General features: G+C 37.5%; 1 protein-coding gene and 1 long non-coding RNA gene across 7 annotated transcripts in view; one reads left to right on the forward strand and one right to left on the reverse strand.

Moving 5' to 3' along the window:
• The window catches only part of LOC125911712 (uncharacterized), a 1,356-nt gene extending 1,169 nt beyond the window's left edge, over positions 1 to 187 (forward strand). For all 3 annotated transcript variants that reach the window (XR_007454420.1, XR_007454419.1, XR_007454421.1), the window contains one exon: positions 14 to 187. This is a non-coding gene — a long non-coding RNA (uncharacterized LOC125911712). The remainder of the gene's footprint in view (positions 1 to 13) is intronic.
• WDR33 (WD repeat domain 33) overlaps positions 1 to 26,028 on the reverse strand; it is a 106,763-nt gene that overhangs the window by 23,406 nt on the left and 57,329 nt on the right. For all 4 annotated transcript variants that reach the window (XM_049615779.1, XM_049615778.1, XM_049615781.1 and 1 more), the window contains exon 8: positions 404 to 530. In XM_049615779.1, coding sequence (XP_049471736.1) covers positions 404 to 530 — 127 coding nt within the window. The remainder of the gene's footprint in view (positions 1 to 403; positions 531 to 26,028) is intronic.

The raw sequence follows: 26,028 nt of genomic DNA on the forward strand, positions 1-26,028 counted from the left end.
CAGATGTGGCGAGATGGACAGATGTGGCGAGATGGAGAGGGCTGGGGCAGATGTGGCGAGGTGGGCAGATGTGGCAAGATGGAGAGGCCTGGGGTATGTCTAGTAAGTGGCACAACATCAGCTCCATATACCAAATGGTACATCGTGAGACATGGCAACCTAGGGTAGCGAGAACCACCTCCTCCTCCCCACCCCCACCCCCAGGATCCCCAAATTACATTTAGATACATATAGCAGAACAGAAACCACACTTAATTAATAAGAAGACTCTAGGTACGAGTCCATCTGTTGTCTACCCTAGATTTTCAAGAATACATGGTGGGAAAGAAGGCTCAAAGTTAAGGAATACAGGCAGCCTTGTGCCCCTTCGTTTAGGGACCAAGGTAGGGTTCCTATCACTTACAGTGTTGCAAGACTCTGTCCCGTCTTGGGATCCCAGAACTTGATTGGTTGTTGACTATCTTTACTTCCTGAAACAACTAACCCTTTTGTTGGATGCCAGTCTACACATTTCACATCTGCACCATGCCCTGTGGGAAACAAATTAAGATAAAACCTAATCAGTCACACATTTAAAGCAGAACTCCACTGAATTTAAACCAGAGTAGACAAAACTATTATAAGTTTTGATCCTAGTACTGTCATATTAATCTTTTTGAAAAGACTCTTTGGTCTTTCGAGTTTTGGATACAGCAACCTCTTCCAAGGCCACGATGCACAGGAACTATTCCTCTTCTCCTACAACTAAGCTCATCTTCTTGCCTACCTGCTGGAGGGCCAAAGCATTTTGGAAGCTGCATCACCCAAGCCCCATATTTAAAGCTTTTTATGTTTTTGCAGGACGATCATAATCATTGGGCACGATCCTTGCCGTTCACTCCAGGTTTTCCCACTTCACAATGATCCTTATAGATCAAAAGTCCTAAATTCAGATTCACACACCAGCATTTTCTAGATGTGGCAGTAGGAAAAGTATTCCACTTATTGAAATGAATTGATGAATTTGATTAAATCAAAATGAGAAAAACAATCCCTGTGTCATTCACACACATGCCAGCTACTCTGTTTAGTGCTTACTACAAGCATCACCTCTTGAAATCCTCACAAAATCCTGAGAAAGATATGATCATTACATCCTTTTTATAAGGGAAGTAAAGAAACAGAAGGACTGGAGGGGTTAACTAAGACGTCCTAGTTTCCAAAGCTAGTCAACGAGAACAGGAGCTGGAATGTGAACCTGGTCTACAGGATTCCAGAAATAGTTCTCTCAACCACAGTGCTAGAGCATGAGGTCACTTCACAAGTGGAACACATTAACTGATACTAAAACTCACTAAAGTCAGAATCACAATTTACAGAACTCAAAGAAACTAGTTATGGCTTTTAAAAAATCAGTGCTATCCAGAAAAAGCCTCAGGAGCAGTTTATACAGCACTACAAAGCAGGTGAAAAGGGAGGTAGAGAGTATTTCAAACAGCTCCCTCTCTAATCAAGACCAAATCCAGCTTCTATGAAGTTTGAGGTGGGAAGGAGAAAGGATATGGAAGAATATCAAGGGAGGGAGGTAGGGAAGAAGGAAGAGATGGTTCCAGAGGCAGTAGAAAGTAAATTTGCACCAATTAAGGTGAGTGATTTGGGGCACCCATGTGGCTCAGTTGGTTGAGCGTCCCACTCTTGATTTTGGCTCAGGTCACGATCTTGCAGTTCGTGAGATGGAGCCCTCTGTCGCGCTTGCGCTGACAGTGCAGAGACCACTTAGGATCCTCTCTGTCCCTCCCCTGCTCGTGCTCTCTCTCTCAAAAGTAAATGAAGAAGGAGGAGGAGAAGGAGAAGGAGGAGGAGAAGAAGGAGAAGGAGGAGAAGAAGGAGGAGGAGAAGAAGGAGGAGGAGAAGAAGGAGAAGGAGGAGGAGGAGGAGGAGGAGGAGGAGGAGGAGGAGGAGGAGAAGGAGAAGGAGGAGAAGAAGAAGAAGAAGAAGGAGGAGAAGAAGAAGAAGAGGAGGAGGAGGAGGAGGAGGAGGAGGAGGAGGAGGAGGAGGAAGGAGGAGAAAAGAAGGATTTGCATCTCAAATAAGCAGGAACTTTAAAAACAAGACCCCATGCTGGCAAGCATGTAAGAAGATGCCAACTGCCTGGGCAACAGTTTAACAATGTGTACTGAAGCCTGAAAAATGTGCGTATCCTACGACCCAATGACCTCATGTCTCAGAATTTATCCTGAGGAAATAATGGATGTACAGAAAGATTTATTTACAAGAATGTTAACTGATAGTTTATTCTGAAATGCCCTCCAGAAACATATTGCAAAATATATTTCAGTATGGCATATGGGCTCAATGGAATATGATGCACCTGTTAAATGATAATATAGTAATTTAACGATGTAATTACAATGTTCATGATACAATCTCAAAAATACCAGTGTGTGCAGTATTCCTGATGCCACGAATGTAAAAGATAAATTAAGACCATTAGTGTATGCAAGCCTATCTAGAGAAAAAATGCAAGAAGTCTAGACACCAAACTGTTTCCAGAAATATTATTAAGATGAGTAGAGGTATTAAGGTGATTCTTATTCCTGTGTGTTTTGTTTTTATATTTTCTTTTTGTAATGTTTTGTGCTGTATATATATAATGAACATATATAATTTTATATATGGGACCCGAAGGTGGGAAAGGGGAAATTTTATTGTTGTTTTGATTTTATTAAGAAAAAGAACTGAGCATGGTAATATTGAATAGAAATACACTTCAGTCCCCCAGCCCCTTGTTTGGCTTAAGAAAGTTTAATGTCATTAACAACTAAGATATGGCCAGGAAATTAAAAAAACTTTATGGGCCACTATCACCCAAAATCAAGTATTATGTATAGATACATGTGTATTTTAGCCAAATTTGGAAAATACGTTAGAAAACACTTTTAAAATACGATGCATTGTGCAAAAAAAAGTTCATACTCTAAGCAGCCCCCTCTAACCTCGCCTTTTCTGGGATACTTTTGATATTGCCTCCACTTTATATGTTTAGTCTATATAGTATATGTTTAAAGAAGTATATGCAAAAAAAAAGGAAAAAGAAAACCCTATCAGTTCATAAAAAAGAAACAACAAAATATATTTTAGCTGCTTTGATTTTGTTTTCTGAAGTTTTCTACAATGTATTTAAGTAGAATCCAAGCCAAGTGAGGAATCCCATCTATCCTTTTCTGCTAAACAAATTTACCCATATCCAGACAAATCACTAATAAAAATTCAACTGATTGGAACTGATTCTTGGATATTATTTTATTGGTCATTGTCCTTAATAATAAAATAAAAATACTACTATTAGCAAGCATATACACTTATTATATGTATGGTATTATTCTTTTTTTTTTTTTTTTTTAAGAGAGTAAGAGCATGGGGGGGGGGGGGGGGGCTGGTGGCGGTGGACAGAGAGAGACAGAGAGAGACAGTGTCTTAAGCAAGCTCGACGCTCAGTACGGAACCTAATAAGGGGCTCGGTCCTACAACCCTGGAATTGTGATCTGAGCCAAAAACAAGAGTCAGACGCCTGGCTGAGCCACCCAGGCACATCTGTATGGCACTATTAGTTATTCTAAGCAAAGCATGTATACTAATACTTTACATATGAAAATTACAAATAGGTTGAACAACTTGCCCATGATCACACAGCTGATATATGGCAGAGCAGACATCTTGAATGCAGGGAGCTGGCCCCTAAGCCATAGCTCTTAAATGCCTATTGCCCCATTAGATGTGGAAAGGTTCGTCTAAGAGTTACAGGAGGAAAAGAAAACATGTCCCTTTCTATTGGCTTCTATATGCACAAAGACTCACTGAAAGATAGCAGACAGGGAACAGATGGAAAGGCAAGTATCCAAGTCTTTACATTATTTTATTTTTAACTATATGCACATGTCATCTATTTTTTTTATTAAACACAAATAAAAGTTACCTAAGAAAATATGTACAAAATAATATGTGCACCATGCTAATTACATTTGTAGCTTAAAAAGACACACACACAGAGCACACACAAACATTTGCTCAAAAATGTACAAAATGTGCCTGAAAGAAAACACAAGAATCTCATCACATTAATTGCCTCCAAGAGAGGTAAATGAGTAAGGAGACTTCACTGTATATTGTTTGGTACTTTTTAAATACTGAAACACATGAATCATCTATTGAGAAAAAAATCAACTAAAATTTTTAATTTACTAAATAGCAGTAGACTGATTACCTCTGGAAAGTGGATACGAAATGGTTACAAGTAGCATGTATCATTGTTACAATTTTTTCAAATGAAAAGGAGGAAAAATAAATAGCTTAACCCTGGTGCAGAAGCACACTGATCTGCAACCGCTTCTTTCTTCAGTAAAAAAATGTTACTAAATTTCCAATGAAGTGACAAAAATGCTTTCAAATGATAAAATTGTACCCTCTCATGTCAGTGTTGACACAATTAGATCCAGAACAAGGAGACTAATAGAAATTTATCCTAAGAAAATAATCTAAAGGTTTTTTTTTAACTTTTATATTTAAGAGATGGCATTTGAAACCTTGTTGAAAGTAGTGAAAATGTGTGAACAAATTTTAGAGGTGGGATAATTAAGCGAACTGTGTCATGGCCAAAAAAAAGAACATACAACTATTAAAATAAGGATTCTAGGAACAAAGGAAAATGCTCGTGAAATAAAGTGAATTTTAAACTAGCAAGCAAAATAACATATGTATAAATGGTGCATATACCACAGGGGTGATTATGAAAATGTTCATGTGTAAGTACAGAAATATGAATAAGCAGCAAATGAAAACTATATTGAGATCACAGAAACAAAGGTGAAGTGTTCATATTTCCTCTAATGTTACAGTGTGGTTTTAACCATAAATCACATAGGTTAGATTTTTGTGTGTGGGTAACTTTCTGATGTTTTTAAAATGAGAAAAAAAACCACCACTGAATGCAAGTTACTTTGCTAGGCAGTATTTTTCTATCAGAGTAACAAAAATTAAATTTGGTGACCCCAGCAATAAGAGAATAATAGGCACTGTCATCCATTACTGGTCAGAAAGTAAACTGGTACAATTTTGGGAGAGGCCATTTGGTCAAATCTATCAAAATGTTACAGGCTTGGGAATGCAAGCTGGTGCAGCCACTCTGGAAAACAGTATGGAACTGTTTCAAAAAACTAAAAATAGAATTACCCTATGACCCAGCAATTGCACTACTAGGCATTTATCCAAGGGATACAGGTGTGCTGTTTTAAAGGGACACATGCACCCCAATATTTATAGCAGCACTATCAACAATAGCCAAAGCATGCAAAGAGCCCAAATGTCCATTGATTGATGAATGGATAAAGAAAATGTGGTACATATATACAATGGAATATTACTCGGCAATCAAAAAGAATGAAATCTTGCCATTTGTAACTACATGCTTGGAACTAGAAAGTATTATGCTAAGTGAAATTAGTCAGAAAAAGACAAAAATCGTATGACTTCACTCATATGAGGACTTTAAGAGACAAAACAGATGAACATAAGGGAAGGGAAACAAAAATAATATAAAAACAGGGAGGGGGACAAAACAGAAGAGACTCATAAATATGGAGAACAAACTGAGGGTTACGGGAGGGGTTGTGGGAGGGGGGATGGGCTAAATGGGTAAGGGGCACTAAGGAATCTACTTCTGAAATCATTGTTGCACTATATGCTAATTTGGATGTAAATTTTAAAAAATAAAAAATTAAATTTAAAAAAATGTTATAGCCTTAATTCTCCTAGAAATTTACCTGTGTCTGTAGTTGTAAAATCACACCAAAATTTTACAAACATATTTATTGTTCCTTGTTTGATTCCCAAGACTGAAAACAACCCAAACATCAATCAATGAGGGGTTACTTAGGAAAATTAAGGTAAATCCATGTAACTGAAAACAGTACAGCTGTTAAACTGAGGCAAGATGAGGGAACGTTTTGGGGGTGAAGGAAATGTTCTATATCTTGATTATGGTGGTGGTTACAACAATGAAGCAAAGGAAAGGAACATTTTGAAGGGACTGAAATGTTACATATCTTCATTATGGTATATGTCAAAATTCATAGAACTGAATACCTAGCAAGGGTGAATGTTACCATGTGTAATTTAGACCTCAATAAGCCTGACTTTTAAAAAAATATAAGCAGAAAAGCAAAGTGTAATTTCATCCAATTTGTACAAAAGAAAACGTAGCTGATAATAGTTTTTTAGGGAAAAGAAATGCTATGGGAAAAAGTAGGCATTTACTCTTGTACTGCCTGAAGTTTTTAACATGTTCTTTTATTACTTTACTTAATGGCAACTGCCTTTGGTCTCCTTCTATTCAAATCTTAAGAAATGACTGATACTAATTAGTGCCTTTGTCACTCAATACAGAACTAACCAGTGCTTGCAGTCCCAGGAAGATGTGCTTCAGAACCTCAGTGGGGATGCACTTTTTCGGATAGCTCTCAGACTCAGTATGAATGAATGAAGTTGCATATTTCAGGTTTTGTGAGCTGGGTGCTATATATAGAAGCTTAATTTTATATAAATTATTCTCTCACAGAAAAATGATTGAAGCCCAAACACACAGCTTATCAACTGTAACCATTAACCCAAATGAATGTCTCTATACTAATTTTTATCATTTCAAAGGTCCAGAATTTCAGGATAGAACCATTCAAAATTCTTTGTGATCCCTAAATATGGAAACTTCACGAACGTAATTAGTATTTGCAATGCTGAAGCAATTAACACAGATGGAATTGAAAATTTATTCAAGTGATAACTGTTTTTACAAACCAGTGACCTAGATATTTTAGAACTAACATCTTGCTAATGGCTCAAGATCTAGGACTAAAAACTTCTTGCCAATGGAACACCAAGCAATTTTTAAAGTGGCCCTTAATTGTAACTTTTCAGAATCAAGCCTGAAAATATGAAGATAAAATTCAACATCAAACCCACTCCAGGTACTACAAAGCCTAACACAGGGCAAGGTGTAGCCTTGCAGGGATCTGACAGGGGTCTACAGGTAGACTGTGGTAAACACATACAGTCTTCCGTAGGAGAAGAGCTTTAAAGAGCCAGCAATATAGGTGCATGGTTACCAAGTAAAGATTCCAGGATCCCTGGGAAAGGTCACAGTACCTCTACCCACACTTGACTGCAATTAGAAAGGGAGGATATGCTGGAAGAAAGATTAATATTCAAAGTTGGAGCTGCAATCGCTAATTCTAAAACTAAGAGATTCCAGTTGCAAATCATTACATAAAGAACAAGACTGTCATAATAAATCTATGTGTGGAATCCCTTAAATACTTACAGATACTTAAGAATTTAACCTGCACTGTCCAATACAGTAAAACTTATCAGCCACACGTGGCTACTTAAATTTATGTTAATCAAAGTAAAAATTTACGTTCTTCAGTCACACTAGTGACTTTTCAAGTGCTTGACAGCCACATGGAACTATTGGCTAGCATACTGGACAATACAGACATGGAAAAGTTCCATCATCACAAAAATTCCTATTGGACAACACAAGTTTAGACTGTAATTAGCCATTTTAAAGAAAGTTCCTCCTTAAGTTCCCATAATGGTATCATTTTTATTCACTGTTACATAATGAACAACAAAAGAAGTATCTTCAATTGATACTAGAGCCAGGGAAGACCTGCAAAGTTATCCAGTGCTGAAATTGTTACATTAAGATAAAGCTGAGGCCTAAAAGGGGTAAGCCAGTGTCCAGAGGTGGCCTGGATTTCCTTACCATCCCTATCTTCCCTTCACCTTACTATATAGAACATCCAAATGAAGTGGCAAAATACAGCTGACCCTTGAACAGGGGATTGAACTGCATAGGTTCACTTACATGCACATGTTTTTTTGATAAATACAGCACTGTACTGTAAATGTATTTTCTATTCCTTATGATTTTCTTGGTAAAATTTTTTCCCTCTAGCTTACTTTATTCTAAGAATACAACATATAATACATATGACGTATAAAATATGTATTTATCAACTGTTTATGTTATCAGTAAGGCTTTCCCATTGACAGTAGGTTATGAGCAGCTAAATTATCTTAAGGGAATCAAAAGTTACACATGGAGTTTGTAGCGGAGGTATCCAGGTCCCTAACCCCTGCATTGGACAAGGGTCAAAAAGGTTCCTCTTGTTTCACCATCAGTCACATGTAACTGAGGAGACTGCAGTAGACCAACTTCTGTACACCTTTCCATGTCTCAGAATGACAGAAGAACAGAATCGAAGGGTAAAATTTAAAAATAAATACATAAATGAGAATTGCTTCTTTTAACTACCTGAGAAGTAATCAGATGGATTCTGGAGACCAGGGAGTCTTATTAAGAATAAAGGGATGTGGGGGACAGGGAAAAGAAAAGAAAAAGAAAGGAACATGGCAACCATGACCTAACTCCACCCAAAGAAATTATAAACTAACTTAACAATACTAGGTTACCTTTAGAGATTAAGCTTTGTGGGGAACGAATTCTGCATCATTTCTTAGCTAGCTAACACTCTCTTCCGGTCCTAGCTAAATGAACAGTGACAGAATTAGCATCTTTTAGGAGACAGGTGGTACTGCTTTGTGGATGAACTGGAGTCTGACACACCACACTTGTTTAACTTACTTCTTCAAAATAATTATTTGCAAAAAATAGCCGTAAGTTGTACACCAGAATTTATGCCAAATAGGAAGAAAACAACAATTTTACTTATTATACGTGATCATTCCTTCACACGCTCATTTGTGTGCTTTCCCTTGCTCATTAATTCAAAATAAGTGTGCACAATAGCAACATTTATTGGGCTCCTACTTTGGATGCTCAATCTCTAAAATATGTATGTGATCACCAAACAAAATGAGGACTGAACACTGGGGAAATATTTGTAGAATCATATAATCCAGGTACAGTAACTTTCAACAAAGTTAATACTTAGAATAAAATGTTTGCCGAATAAAGACTGAAATCAAGCTAACAAAAACTAATGGTTAAGAGACTTTTCTCCACAAATGAAAACAGAAAAATCTCTTTTAAAAAAAAAGTTACATAACTTGCCTAAAATAGCAAGATGCAGAATGCAAAACAATTTTTCCTAACTTGATGTGTTTTTCTTAGGACAGATCCTAGAAATAAAATGCAGAGACTTCTTAATAAAACCTAAAACTCGAAGAATAACAGGACAGATGGTTTAGTCATTAGATATTTGATGAACAGTCCCAGATGCACTTTTGTAGAAAGTGGAGGCTTTTCTGTTTATTTCCTATCTCAGAACCATAACATGTAGTTCAGTGACAGAAGCCAGTAGGGGAATGAGGTCTGTTTGTAGACTCTTCCTTTAGAAGAGGAGGTTCCCTGGCTTCTGTGATATTGTATGTAAACTGTGTGCCTCTGTGTATTCAAGAACCTCATCTCTCCTCCACAGCCTCACCAGATCCTAAGGCATCTGTCATCCCACACAGGTAAATAGTCCTGCCTTAAGACAATGCATATGACCCCAAGGCTCGGTGAACAGTCTGAAAACCAGTATTTTTATTTGAAGGTCAAAAATAGTGTCCATTTTCCCATTTTATTTTTCCTGGATCAGGCCAGTATATGAACAAATCTTAAGAAAAATTTCTTTTACACATAACTTACAAAAAGCACCAAGATTTTCTAATACAGGAAGAAAAAAAGCAAACAAAGAATTCAAGTACCATCTCATACATTAACAGTTGAAGAACTGTTATTCAAGAAAATGTGTCAAACAATAACAAACTCCATCTACTTCCAGCCACAGGAACATAAATGTGACAGATCAGTTTAAAGCAAAGGGTATTTGTTGCCAGGGTCCACAGCCAGACATTTTAGTATTCAATAGATTAGCGAACTCCATTAAAAAATTAAACATCATAAATAACTTGTACGCTGGCCAATAAATAGGCAATTTATTAACATTTTACCTCCCTTTTTTTGCAAAATGATTTTAAAGCCAATCCAACTGTCAATGTCAACTGAAAGTGATACTATTAGTATTTCCATCATCTAAATCTAGAAAGTGACATTAGTAAAAACTGATAGAATTAAATGGAAAGTCAATCATGGAAACATTATACCTCTAGGCAGTGTTTTCAAGGAGTATGTTCCAAGCAACAACAGAGCACAAAATCTTGGATTTTGTTCTGTGGTCAAAGAGTCAGGCAATGTTGAATTTTAAAAATTAAGTTTTTTTTTTTTTTCCATGTCTGAGAGTTGCTTTCAATATAGATTACAAATCTGCAGGTGAGAATCTGACCATGTTTTTTTTTTTTTTTCCCTCAAACCACTCGCAAGTCTCCCAGAAGATGAATGTGGGAAATTATGAAATGCTAGCTTATTATATTGTGTGCAGTGATGAACTAAAATTCAGGACCGCAGACACCTCTGAGGGAAGAGGGGAAGGGCACTGGGGAAGGGCGTGTAAAGGGATTTTCACCACGTCTGTAATGTGCTCTTCTTTTAAAAAATTCAGAAATAAGCATGGCAAAATGGAAGGATTTGACACAGCTGAGTGTTAACACAAAAGTGTTTATCAGGTTGTAAAAAACTGAAATGTATGGTGTCAGAAGAGTATCCAGTATACAAGCATAAAAATTCAAATGAAACAAGGGGGTAAGATACATCATAAATTTGCCAATCTCCTACTTAAGTCACACATTTAATTTGCATATGCAAGTAAAATGGTTTCTATTTATCTGTACCATGTATTTACATGAAAGACTGACCTAAAAGAAATTGTCAGGTAGGTTAAAAACTGAAATTAAGCATACATGTCATAAGATTAATGCCAGGTAGCTACTTCTGGCATCAAAGTGAAATGTTTTATGAATATATGACATATAAATGATTTCTGAGCCCAATAAAAACATATACAGGTATAAGTTTGCTAAAACTTACATGTCAGACTGCTACTGAACTTACACAATAATGTGGGGGAAGGGTGTAACAGAGGAAAAGCACAGCTTCCCTGAGTCAATTTAAAAGACTGTATTTAGAAAAATCTTGTGGATTATGTAAGGGAGAAAAACAATTAAGAAATGATTGATACAACAGGAAACTCTACACTTTCCCCCCAAAACACTGCCTGATAGTGTAAAGAATGAGTATCAACACTCTATATTCTTCAGTTCAAAAAGGAGGAACATTGCATCATGTTTTCTGCCAACCTGCAAACTCTTTGTTGGTTTTTCTTCTTTTAAAATATTCAAAAAAAATAAAATTACAAGGCTATTTTGGACAATATTCATCAAAGAAGCCTAAAGGGAAAGAATGCAACCAAATATTCTTTCAATCTCATTGCTATTTTACTGTCCCAAATATTAACAACCAGTATCACAAAGCACAGGAGCCATTAGTCTGAGATGGGAGCTACCTGGTGTCCCATACACATGGCAGAAACCAGCTACAAAGTCCTTTATAAGAAAGTGTGCACTGGTGTGTGTGTGTGTGTGTGTGTGTGTGTGTGTGTGTGTGTGTAAGATCAGAAGTTCTCTAGCAAACATTTCTGCACACATTCATAATTCAGTATTAATATACAGATGATGTAATAGTCTTAAAGAATCACGAAAAGAAGCATATAGTCACCACTTGAAAAACTAGAAAAGAAAGTATAAAAACCAAAAAAAAAAAAAAAATCTTGGAAAGAATAATGGGAAGGCCTGGCAATACCAAGACTCCCAAGACTCCCAGAAAGAGTAGCACCTATGGTGTACCACATTAACAACAGAGTCACGACCACTAGTAGACAAGACACCTTGGCCAAAAGTGAAAAGAAGCCATGCCTGAAACCCCTAATAAAGAAGAAAAGGCAGAATCACAAAAGGAAAACAAGAGTAATTTTAAATTATACTTTAAGGCATTTTTGGGGAAAGCTTTCCTTCTGAAAAAAAGATTTAAAAAGTAAACTGATTCATCACCCTCAATTGGCCAGATTAAGGTCACTGTTTTTTAAAGTTGGAGGTTTACATACACAAAAGCAATAAGGAATCCTGACCAAACTAGAAGTAATTAATTAACCCCATGATAATCATAGTTATGCCCAACATCAACTGTACTGTGAATCTCTTGAGTTTTGCCAGTATCTACTTGTGTATATTTGCACATTTTTGGCTCCCTATAAACCCTTTTCATCTACCACTAAGGAAGGTAACAATGGCAAACTTAAAAGAAATTTACCTGTATCAGAACAAGGTTACACAAAACCCTAAGTAACTGCTGGAGGCAGGTGTCTACCACATGATTCCCAGCAGACTGTAATTTCAAGCTATTATTACTAAGAACTTTTTCTATAAATACGTAATCCGAGATGGCATCAACACTCCAATTGGCTCTTAATTATCTCCCTTTCTGTTTCAAAGCAGAAATAAGAAAACAAAACCTCAGCTGGGAGCTGGTGATATTACTTAGCTTCCATCATAGTATAAACAATCAAATAAATATGAGTCCACAATGACCTAAATAACTGAATAAACAAATAAGAGTGGGGAGAAGAGTTGAATCTCTTGTGCATGAAAATTCCAAATAACTTATGTAGTTACTGCACCCTCAAGGACATGAAATGGAACTTCCCACACCTTAACTGTGGGCTGTGCTTCATGACTCTGCCTTCCAAAGAGCACAGCAGGGGAAGGCAGAGAAAGAGTAGCCTTACACTGGACAATTCTGACAAACACTGCCTCAACCTCGTGATCAAGGTCATCAGGTCATGTTGTTAGTGTACATCCTTGCTCTGAGGTAATGAAAAGGGCACTTGACCTCTGTGATGTTCCCCCTCAAATCCCATAAAACCACAACCAATCATGAGAAAAACATCAGATAAATCCCAATTGAGGGACATTCTACAAAGTACCATAAAATTTTCTCCTAAGTCATGATCTCATGGTTCACGGGATTGAGCCCTGCATCACGCTCTGCACTAACAGTGCAGAACCTGCTTGAGTTTCTCTCTCATCTCTCATCTCTCTCTGCCCCTCCTCTCTCTCAAAATAAATAAACATTAAAAAATTTTGTTTTTAAAGACAGAGTAAAACTTCTCATCAAAACACTAGCTCCAAGAAGACTGGAACAAGATCTTGACAGTGCTAAAGTTGGGGGTGCGGGGCTGGAGGGAGACTCTGAATCTAGAATTCACTACCCAGTCAATGCCTCTTTATAAAGGTAAACATGAAATGAAGACATACAATAATTTTTTTAAATTTCTCCCACAGATCTCAGAAAGAAAAAAATATTTACCATTCTAGAAATGTGGAAACCAAGTAATAAATACTTAGTAGGAAATGTGAAAATCCAAACTGCTTTAAGTTAAACTTAATATATTATAAAGAATACCAGCATTTCCTTGAGGTGATTAAAATCTGCCATCTTCTTGTATTTTACTGAATGAATAATGAAAAGCTGAGAGAGCAAAAAATACATCCATGCACATTGTATTAAAAATCAAAATTGTTTTCTTAGGGAAAAGAGATCAATGGTTAATTCTGCCCTCCTCTCTGAGCAGCATCAAGACAGAATCACAAAAATTCTCATTTCCACATAGTCTACTAGACTTCCCTCCATAGGAAGAAAAGATGAAATTAGCTTTGTCCAGTAGAAGCACAGGTACAGTGCCAAAACAGTATTATTTGAAAGCAAAGAAAGGATATATTAAATATACTTTAATTCATATTGGTACATTGTTTAGTGCTCATACATTATACAGCAGTTACTGGTAAAAAATATGGAGTAGGGGCACCTGGGTGGCTCAGTCAGTTGAGCATCCGACTCTTGATTTTGGCTCAGGTCATGATCTCCCAGTTCGTGGGATCGAGCCCTACCTCTGCACTGACAGCACAGAGCCTGCCTAGAATTACCACTCTCTCTCTCTCTCTCTCTGTCCCTCTCTTAAAATAAACATTTTTTTAAAAACCTGCAGTAAACCTGACCTGTTCAAACATCAGATGTCACCAGTTACAGCCTTATGTAATTTACTTAACCCTTGCTAAGCCTTAATATTTTTAAGTGTTAATACTCAATTATTGGGTTGTTTCAGGAATTAAATGAGAGCTATATAACTTATCATCATGCCTGGCACACATTTTGAACAGTCAACAAATGCTCTTATTTTGATTCAATCTCTGCCCTGAAAAATTCCACCATGAGGACAGATATTTCCAGAGTCAGTTATCCAGCAAGAGCTCTTCCTACTATGAACAGAATACAGGAAAGCAGAAAATGGCTCGATTTAAAACTACTTCCACAAAGTAAGACTTAAGATTTTGCTAAATTTCAGTTTTCAAATGACCTCTGAGAAAAGAACATTGAGTTCCAATGACCAACATCCAAACCAAGTTTTAGACTTGATCTCATGCCGTGTCTCTCTCAGAACTGGAAAATCGATAATGGGGGCCGTCATTGCCTGAATGACTTTGACAATGTTTTAAGTAACTAAGAAAGACAGATAATACTTTTGCTATAACTATGGATTCCACTAGACTAAGATAATGCAGTCTCCAACAAAGAGACTTACTTTTATATGTATGGAGTAGATGTTTGACGATTCTCTGCAGTTTCTCTTTTTTAAAGAATATTAACTCCTTTCTAGGGAGAAAGAAACCTATAGGAAAAATACCAGGTTTAACTCAAGTGTCTTTCAGTCATTTTACTCGATCACTTACCTCTAAATCCCCCACTGCCATGTATTATCTTAAGCTTCAAATACATGATTAAAAATTTCAATACATACTATTTTTTAAGATATAGAGAAATGATGTAAGTAGGAAAAATGCCAGGAGGGAAGTAATGGAAATTGCTTTATTTCTATTTATTTTATTTCTAAAGGTCACTGACGTGAAAAAGAAATTATGTCTTAAAATAAATCATGATTTTAGTACTAAATGAAATGGTGTATACAAGCCCCTCCTTTACTTTCAAAGGTTTACAGTGGAGGCACTTATTTCCCAAGACCACTAATTTTATTAAAATTTCAAAAAACTTCAAGCCAAGTGTGAGCATTCTCAAAAAATAAGTGGGCTTATTACTGAAGAATAAACCAGAGCAGAAACAAACGAAACCCTAAATACACAGCAGACTGTTAGAGGCCTTTAAGACACTTGGGGGCACCTGGCTGTCTCAGCTGGAAGAGCATGTGACTCTTGATCTCGGAGTCGTGAGTTGAAGCCCCACACTGGGTGTAGAGATTACTAAAAAATAAACAATAAAAGACTCTAGGCTCCAAGACAGTTCAATGACAAAGGCTGTGATGTTGTAGTGAGGATAATTACAGAAGCTTCCATAAAGTGACTTGTCCAGGCCTCTCATTTATACAGAACAGCCACCTTCAGTTAAAGTCAGACAACAGCTTTCTAAACAAAGCAGAAGTTAAGTCTTGGGAGAAACCCAAGAACAGGATTTAAGACTGGAGGAGAAAGCAGCACATAGCTTGAGGCAATGCCGCACTGTGACCCCGAAGCAAGGACAGAAGGGAAGGAAGAGGAAGAGTGAATGGGGAAAGAGGAGACAAGAGAGGGAAGGAGGGTGGGGAGGAGGGAGAAAGGAGAAGAGGTATTCTATCTGAGAGTGAAGTCAACCAAGCATTTCACCTCGTAACACAATCCACTTAACCGTGGCTTGTGGCAGACGCTGCTCACTCCACACCTGTCCTTCCCACCATCACCACCCCCACCCCCACCATGCACACACAGTCAACAGTGAGGGCTGGCATCCAGGGGAGGAGACTCTGGGGTAAGTGGACTTATTTAATGGTAAAAGAAATGAAAGACAGCTACTTATGCTAACCAATACAAATCTTCATTCAAATATTTAACCAACCAAGGATCACTGAACATCTGAGAAAAGTCAAACAGGAAGAAAGAGAAAGACCAGGAAAAAAGAAAGATTAAGTTACCCCAGGGAAAACAAACAGGAACAAGACCAAGGCAAACCAAACCAAATAAGCTGATTACTATGCTAAAAACTTAAAGGGGTATATTCATTCAAAACAAACAAAAAAAGCAGGTCACTATGAAAAACAAAAATACCAGGGAACCACTAGGAGATCTTGGAAATTACACACAGTGGTAAAATTAAAATTTCATCAGAAGGGCTACAGAACAGACTGGGCATGACTAAAGACAGTATTCTGGAAGATAAAAACAGAAGAAATCTCCCAATTCTTAAGAGGAAAGGAGAGAAACAAAATATGAAAGGAACAGTTAATACAAGGCAGATAGCTCCAAGAGGCCCAACATTAATATATTAAAAGTTCTACAAGAGATAACAGAAAATGATAAAGAAAGAAGAAAAACTCTTTGAAAGAAAGATTTGAAAGTGTAGATTAAAGTGAGCCAAAAAAGATAAAAGTTTAAAATGCTAGGGGCTGGGGCACCTAAGTGGCTCAGTCGGTTAAACGACCAACTCTTGATTTTGGCTCAAGTCATGACCTCACAGTGCATTGAGTTCAAGTCCCAAGTTGGGCTTTGAGCTGACAGCTTGGAGCCTGCTTGAGATTCTCTCTATCCCCCACCGCCCCCCTCTCCCTCTCTCTCCCTCTCTCTCTGTCCCTCTTCTGCGTGCTCTTTCCTCTCTCTCTCTCTCTTAAAAATAAACACTTTTTAAAATTTTTAAATAAAATAAAATATATGGGGAGCCTGAGTGGCTCAGTCAGTTAAGCATCCATCTCTTGATTCTGGCTCAGATAATGATCTCAGGATCATGAGTAAAAGCCCCACAGTGGGTTCCATGCTGAGTGTGAAGCCTGCTTAAGAGTCTCTCTCTCCTTCTACCATTCAAGCTTTCTAAAAAAATAAATAAATAAAAAATAAAATACTTACACCTTAGTGTGGGTACAGTAAGAAAAGAAGTTGACAGAGAAAGAGCAATCATTTCAAGAACATTCAGAAAGGAAATCTAGGTTATATGCATAATAATGAGAATCAGAATAACATCTGAAATTGATAGATAATAGAGGCCTTCAAAATTCTGAGGTGTATTCTAGAAGCAAGAATTCACAACCCAAACTATGAGTCAAATATGATGGCAAATTATACACCTCTCCAGGCACTAAGAATTTTGAAATTTATCTCCCAAACACTGTCTCTGGAAAAAAAAAATTTTTTTTCTGATGTATTGTCAATTAAACTGAGAAAAAATGAGTGGACTTAACAAAGGAAGCCAAAGAAATCCCAGTATGACTACAGTCACTGGCACAGAAGACAGTTCAAATCAAAGCAGGAAGTCAGAGAGCCGGCTAAAGAGTGTCTTCAAAAATAAAAACAGGCAGCTTTCTGCCTCCAGGTCCTGTCCCCATGCTTTAATAAAATCACTTTTTTTTGCACTAAAACAAACAAATAAACAAACCAAAATTCATGTACTGTCACTGCAAAACTAAAAGAATTTTTAAATGCTTTTGGTGACCTTACAAACAAAAAAACGAGGAAGTAGTTAGAAATTGCAAGAAAAACTAACGCAAACTAAAATCCTTGGCAGTGTCTAAAAGTAAAGGGAGGAGAGAAAGTAGAAAGACACCGAGGGGCATGTGTTTCCTCATGTAACATAAGGTGAGTGAGTCAAAGGAGGCTGCTTAAAGTTGGTGGCCTGAAAAACTAATGAACTAATAATAAGCACATCGAAAGCTATCAGAAACCACCAAAACAACTATAATTTGTAATGATAAAACCCAGGAGGCAGAAGGCAGTTGGTGGTGTAAGTACATGAAACTCTTCATCTTTCATGACAGGAAGTAAAGAGACACCATATCAGACAGATATACCATATACCAGGAAATATATTATTTTAAATTCTGATGGTAACCACAGGAATAAAAACAAATTGGTTTAAAATTTTTATCTCTGGGGAGTTGTAATGGATTGGCAGATTTTTATGTTTCAAATTCCATCCTGCTATGATGCTGGAGAAAAGACTTTACCATGTGAGCAGACTGTAATTTTTAAAAATAAGATTGCATTCTTAAATGGTGGGAAAATCTTAAAATGTTAACCCTGTCATTTTTAGTTTTTGGCTAGACCACAACAACATTCTTAAACTTTATCATTAAGGACTCCAGGACTGTGAGGACAACTAAGAAGTATCTCCCAAAAGCTTAAATGTTCATAGTCTTTGATCCATCAGGTTCACGGTTAGCTGTCTATCCTAAAGGAAAACTTACATGAGTGGGAACAAATAAAAAGGTACAAGAAAGCTTAGTGTACAACTCTAAACCTCTTGCAAATCCTAAACGTCTATCGATGAGAATGGTTATGTAAGTTATGGTAGATACATGCTATGGAATGTTATAGTTACCTAAAAAGACTGAGGTAGTAATGACACGGAAACATGACCGTGATATATTGTATTGGGAGAAAAGCAAACAGCAGAAGAATATATATGTGGTATAATCCCGTTTCACGTAGTTTTTTTAATGTATACCTTTTTGTATATGCATAAGAACTGTGGAAACATACACACCAAACTATTAACAGAATAGTGATGAACTCTGGACATGAGACTGAAAAAGGGGAGAGACAGACTTTTCACTTCTAATTGTGTGAACTTTTTATGAATGTTTATTACCTTTGTAAAGGCAGAAAACCTCAAGAAGATAACTTCCACATTAATCCCACCCAGTTCTTTCCTTACCTTTCCACCCCTCCACTCCCCCAACACTGTTGCACCACAGATCTCAGCCTTCCATCTGGCACATGGTGGGGATGTGTGAATCCAAACCTTACAATACTCTCCGAATCTTACTTCCGTGCGATACACAGAAAATACTTGCTGCCATGCATGACTGATGAAAACAATGCATCTTAATGTTGCATTTAGTCTTCGGCTTGGTTGGCTGCGGCATGGCATTGCTAATAAAGCCAAAGTTACAAGTGATATCCCCACATAAGCCAAAAACTGTTATGCAGTCTGCTTTCATACTCATCTGTCATCTTCCTGGTGACAGTACAAGGTGTGGAAAGAGCAAAGTAAATCCATTTTAACTAGTGGGAACAAACGGACAGTGGGCTTCAGTCTCATGGTTGTATTCTGAAGAACACACATGCACATTTGTGTAACCAGTTTACACATTTCTTTGCCAGTCAACTGCACACAGTCACTGAGTTGTGTCATGTTGCCCAGAGAGCGCTGGTCAGCTGAGTATCTGCAGCAACACTGCCTGTCTGTACTCTGTGGGAATAGTGTGATGCTGGGGTATGTGGGACCACGAAGTTCTCAGTTTCTGTTCTTTAATTCCCGTCTTCAGTCATCACAGTGAACAACAAAATCAAAGTAATATGACAGAATGAAGGCTACACAACCTTCACTGTGCTTGAAGTATCATTTTTCTTTCATTACTCATTTTTAGAGAAGGCAACAGTAAGAGGAGAAAATCAAGACTGACGGATAATAGAATATATGTGGACTTACAAAGGGACCACAGTGCTAGTTATATAAATATCTCTAACGATGGAGTATTGGATTCTGATCTAAACTTAAAATGTCTATTAAAGGGGCGCCTGGGTGGCTCAGTCGGTTGAGCATCCGATGTCGGCTCAGGTCATATCTCAGGGCTCATGGGTTTGAGCCCCGTGTCGGGCTCTGTGCGGACAGCTCAGAGCCTGGGGCCTGCTTTGGATTCTGTGTCTCCCTCTCTCTCTCTACCCTCCTCCGCTCATGCTCTGTCTCTGTCTCAAAAATAAAAAAAAATTAGAAAAAAAATTTTTTTTCAATGTCTATTAAAAATGCCCAAATAAACAACTCACACAACAAAAACGTATCATGCTTTTGGCCCTTATATTTATTTCAGGATACTATAAACCTAGTAAAAAGTAGCAATGGAAAAGGGGCACCTGGGTGGCTCAGTCAGTTATATATCTGACTTCAGCTCAGGTCATGATTTCACAGTTTGTGAGCTGGAGCCCTGCATCGGGCTCTCCGCTCTCAGCGCAGAGCCCACTTTAGATCCTCTGTCTCCCTTTCTCTCTGCCCCTCTCCTGCTCACGCCCTCTCTCTCAAAAAAAAAATTTTTTTTTTTTTAAGTAGCAATGAAAAGAAAATTCTGCTATAAATCTGTAAGACAACTCAGTATATCTTATGCTCACCAACTATCAACTGACCTAACTAGAACTCAAAAAGAAAAAAGCTAGGAGTTATCAGGAAGACTCCAATCATTATCTGTTCAAAAAGCAAACAGACCAAAGGAAAAGAACAGAATCTGGGGGACAGTGCCTGGGGAATAATGGGGGTGCACTACCGCCTTAAGGGAATACGGTGGTTCTGAGATGACAGTTGGAAGTAAAGTATGAGGACTTGCATAAATACAATTTTAAAAAATAAGTCATAGTTCCATTTCAATGTTATTTATTTAAATGTGGCTTACAATACAATTAATTTGATTGATGACACTTCTAATCCTAAGAACCCTTACTGAAAATAGGATAACCACATATAATATCCCATCCCAAATCCCAAATCTTGATCTAGTCATATCCTTTTAAATAAATCCTTCATAATGCCTTTCCTAATGAGCTCCAAAATCCTCTTAAATCAAATTCACTGAAATATGTGACTTTCTTTACACCATCTTTCTTTGCACATAAGTGATGTAAGCAACACACATTTACTGCATGCCTGCCACGTGAGAAGGGGATCTTCTGTGTGCTTCTCCGACCCTCACAACCACCCTGTGAGGTAGGTATCATTAGCCCTATGTGACAGAGGAGGAAACACAAACTCAGGTGGACTTGCCCAGTGGCAGAGCTGGGACTCAAAGCCAGAACTACGGACTCTCAGATGACTTATGACTGCCCCCAGGGAAAAACTATACTGTACCTAGAATTCTGGTGCAGCTGGAGAAGAGGCTCGATAATTTTAAGTTCCTTTTTCCTCATCACTTAAGCATTGTAAACAGCAATGACACTATGTTCTCCTACCATTATTTTTTTAATTTGGAGGGTATCTTTTATTTATTCGTTTATTTTTTAAGTTATCTCTACACCCAGCATGGGACTCAAATTTGTGACCCCAAGATCAAAAGTCACATGCTCTACTGACTGAGCCTGCAGGCGCCCCTCTTATCATTAAGTTTTGAATGTTAACAACACATAAAATAAAATTTACCCCTCCCATTTTACAGGGAAAAAATAACATACTACAAATAGACTTACAGTCATCATTAATTAGGAAAAGACATAGTAAACTGTACTATTATTCTACATCAATCCATCTGGTAGATGGATACTTACAAAGACATAAATGTAAATCCACTGGTTGTAATAAATCATAGAAGAGTAAATTCTGTGGGGATCATTAAAGTGGGTTGCTGCCCAGACAGATTTAGTTTCAAAACACAAAACCTGATCCAGAAACTTTAACCAAGAGAATGTACCACAAACCTACATGCCTAAATTATATGAAGACATGTCCTGGCATCAACACATAATTTAGACACTGATAAAAATGGTTATGTAATAGTTCCCTGCTAATCTTAAAATTGTGGTAACTCTAGGATCCCTTTCCCTATGCAAAATTGTGTACTGTAGTTGGCAAATAAAATTGAAATGATAGTTCATTTTAGGGTGTTTAAAACTTAAAACACACACATTTTTCTGCGTGGAATGGTCTTTAGGTCTGAAACATTATCACCCTTAGTTGTGTCCAAAGCAACCACACTCTAATGCTACTACTGCTCTACCAAAAGCACCAAGGTGTAAAAAGTTTTGCAATCTAAATACTTTCTTAAAGGTTTCTGAGAATCTCATGAATATGCAAAGCTATCATAAAGCTATGAAGAGTTCAATGACCGAACATTATATTCTTTGTTGCCACAGGAAAATTCCACAGACCAACAACAGATCTAGTAGTACTGCAGGAGGAAGACTGGTTTGCCTAGAAGGTATCTTGCCTGATGGAACTACACACTTTGCATTCTCCCTTCTTGTGACACCACCCAAACGTGCTACTCAGCTAAGTCTTAACTACTAACCTAACTTTTCTAGTTCTAACACTTACTCATTTTTATTTTTACCACAGTTTTTATTTTTTTCAGTATTAAGGAGAATACCCTCAACTTGTTATTCAAGATGAAGATATATAAAGAAGCAACTGATACATATTGCAGTTTACTAGGACACAAAATTTTGTCCTCAAGACCTCCAATTTAGAAGTATCTCTGGACCTGCCTGAGCTGATGCTCCAGAAACATGTGATTTTTAAAAATTACTACTTTTAAAGCTACAAAAACTATAAAACTACCTTATTAATCATACATATATTCTTCTGTATACTGTAATAAAATCATGCAGTGCTTAGTCTAGAATATATGTGAAATTAAGAGACTATTAAAAGTGATGACTGTAAAGCAAAAATCAGCTACCACTAGTATTGCTCATGAAGACAGGAATGGCTATTTGACCCCTTCTTCCATACCCAGGGCCTGGCACTTAGTAAGCAGCAATTATTTGAATAAATGAATAGATATAAATTTCCCTTTCGTGCTCTTTGATGAACATGACTAAGATGGACAATGGAGCTATGAAAACATGATCCTTTTTTCTTTTTTTACCTTAAGTCAATCTGACAGTTCATAAGGAATTTTTACAATTATTATAATTTTTTGTTTGTTTGGAGAGAGAGAGAGAGAGAGAGAGAGAGAGAGAGAGAGAGAGAGTGTGTGTGTGTGTGTGTGTGTGTGTGTGTGTGTGTGTGTGTGTGAGGGGGGAGAGAGACAGACAGAAAGATAAAGAAAATTCCAAGCATGATCCACACTCAGCACAAAGCCCGACACGGGGCTTGATCCCACAACCCTGGGATCACAACCCGAGCCGAAATCAAAAGTCAGACACTCAACTAATTGAGCCACCCAGGAACCCCAATTATTATAATTTTTACTCGTATTTGACAGAGTTCTTAAATCTTTAAAATCCCTTTGGTATTTACTGCTTTATATTAACATAGATAATATAGAAAATGAATGACTGACCCTTCCCAGATGGAAATAAACCACCCCTGAAGCACTACAAACCAATCCCTGGATACCAAATTTAGTGGGGTAAACCCTGGGATCCCCCAGAGAGATTAATGCAGAAAAACTCACACATCTCATTTCTTTTATTAAAAAGAACATGTTTGTATTTTATCCACCACTTCTAGCCAGCTGAAAACTGATGTGCTTCCCAACTGTTTTGTTTTATAAAAACATAACTATTGGTACCACTGCAGCTTGTTCCAATGACATGCCCAATGTCACGGCTACTGAATGCTAACCTCCCCCCACCCCAAGCTGGTTTCTACAGAATGAGAAGCCAGTTTGGATTTAAATGCTTTTAAGTTTAAAAAAAAAAAAAAAAAAAAAAGGCAGTCTCTGACCCCTGAGAAATAATCTAATACTCACAGCTAAGCCGCAATGTTATTACAAACTGATTTGACATTTACCATTTTGCTCTCCTGATCTCTCCAGACATCTCTGTCATTCTGAGACCATAATGAAGTCAGATCAAAAAAAGATCACCGTTCAACCCACAAAATATAAAATGTCTCTTATGCTAAATGAGTGACAGTCCTCCCTCCCCCAAATCACCCAAAGCCCAGATCCTATAATACAATCTTTGTAACACCCTCTCACTGAGACACCCCATAGTTCTCTATGGTCTGTATTCTTTGCTGCAGAGAGTAATAAATCCAACTTGCTCAATTACAAGTGTTCCTGGAGGTCTCTGAATGAAGGGTATTGACGTCTGTAAATACTAATGGTGGAATGAAAATAGACTACATGTTCTAGGGTTACAAAACGGTTCCAAAATATGGCTTACTAGTACACATCTCACAATTCACAGAGAGGGCAACTTTGGATAACTTTGGTATAACACTTCTTCCATTTTGCTTTTAATGTCAAGACCATGCTAACATGTGTTGAAAGTTCAGATAAAATAAAAAGCATTAATGACAATCGTACTGAAAATTGTTAAGGCATGTAGGAAAAGCCCAGCTAGCAATGTTCATTAGGAGAATGAGCAGGGGCGCCTGGGTGGCTCAGTTGGTTAAGCGTCCAACTCCAGCTCAGGTCATGATCTTGTGGTTTGTGAGTTCGAGCCCCACGTCGGGCTCTGTTCTGACAGCTCAGAGTCTGGAGCCTGCTTTGGATTCTGTGTCTCATTCTCTCTCTGCCCCTCCCCTGCTCACACTCTGTCTCTCTCAAAATAAATAAACATTAAAAAGTTTAAAAAAAAAAAAAAAAGAATGAGCAGGCATTCGCCAGGAACCATGTCAATTGGGGACATGCTCACATATCTGGGCTATACCCAGATGCAGAAGTGTTTTAAAACAAGGACTCCAGTAAGATACCCAACAATAATAAAGCCAAAGGTATAAGGAAAAGAAAAGGTGGCAGAGGGTAACTTTTTCTTTAAATAGTGTTCACCATAACTACTAGAAAATCTGGATAACAGGCTGTGAGAGGAAAAGGAAAGCAAAATTTTTCTATGTGCTCTTCACTGAAAGACTTTCTCAATGTGCAAAATCTCCCCACTTTGCAGCTAAATGTTATTTTTGTAAGTATAAATCACACCACACAGAGGTATAAAAACCAAGAATACCAACTTAGAAAAAAAACAAGTCCTTACAACACAAATAAATCTACTGAAGACACTAAAAAACTAGAAGTCCTAAAGAACCTGAGGGGAATAATAATTTTTTTAAAAACCCTTCTCTGCCCCAAAGATAAGGCAGAAAACACCTTTTAAGTGTCAATTGTATAATCAGATTTTTACAAACCTATGAAAATAAAGCTCCCATTACCTACCTACCTTTTAGATAAAACTGAAAGATTTTCATGTCTAGGAGGTGGGGACATGGGTTGTGTGTGTGTGTGTGTACACACACACACCCCACTTCCCCAAGTGCCTACTGTGTCCTTCCTGGACTTGGAAGACTAAGTGTGGATCATCACATAAAAGTCACAGTCTTCGAAGGCACATCATTTCTTAGCAACCTGCACTGTATGGGAATTTTGGTTCAGAGAAAAAAATACATTCATCACCACTACCCTCTCATCTGTGTAGCACATGAAGTGTTGTATATATTACAATCTGATTTCCGTTAGATAGGCATTACCACTTACTTTCTATGAATCATGAAAACCTTGTTACAAGTAGAAGGAGCAATGATTTAAACTCATCTTCTGATGCCATTATGTAGTTCAAAACTATGATTTAAGGGGCACCTGGGTGGCTCAGTCAGTGAAGCATCCAACTTCGGCTTAGGTCATGATCTTGCAGTTCGTGAGTTTGAGCCCCGCACTGGGCTCTGTGCTGACGGCTCAGAGCCTGGAGCCTGCTTCAGATTCTGTGTCTCCCTCTCCCTCTCTGCCCCTCCCCCGCTTGCACTTTGTCTCTCTCTGATAAATATTTAAAAAAAAAAAACAGAAACCAAAAACTATGATTTCAGAGCACCTGGGTGGCTCAGTCGGTTGGGTGTCCGACTTCCGCTCAGGTCATGATCTTGCAGTCTTTGAGTTCAAGCCCCATGTCGGAGCCTGGAGCCCTTCAGATTCTGTCTTCATCTCTCTCTGCCCTTCCCCTGCTGTGTGTGTCTCTCTCTCAAAAATAAAATAGAAACATTAAAAAACCCTATGATTTCAATATAAAAATGAGAACCAATTTTTAAAAAACTATTTAAAAGCTTGTTCAAAGATAATACATATTATATGAAGTAATGCCTGTGTGACTTACAGTAGGAAAAGAGAATTTGTGGTCTCCAAGTCCATGTGGTGAAGGAGGTATTAGGTATTTTGGAGAATAATGGGCTAAATATTCTAAGTTACATTTTATAGTACGTTTATATCCTTTCATCTGTATTTGTATTAGAGTATTAGAGATAATCCAATTAAGAAGGCTGACTTTTCCACTAACTCCCTGCCTCCTCTATAAACCTCTTCTACAATTTTTCTATGAAAAGGAGAATTACGACCCAGTGAATTTTAGCACATTTAATTCAAGTGTCAT

This window comes from Panthera uncia (genome assembly GCF_023721935.1).
Source record: "Panthera uncia isolate 11264 chromosome C1 unlocalized genomic scaffold, Puncia_PCG_1.0 HiC_scaffold_3, whole genome shotgun sequence".
Taxonomy (NCBI): domain Eukaryota; kingdom Metazoa; phylum Chordata; class Mammalia; order Carnivora; family Felidae; genus Panthera; species Panthera uncia.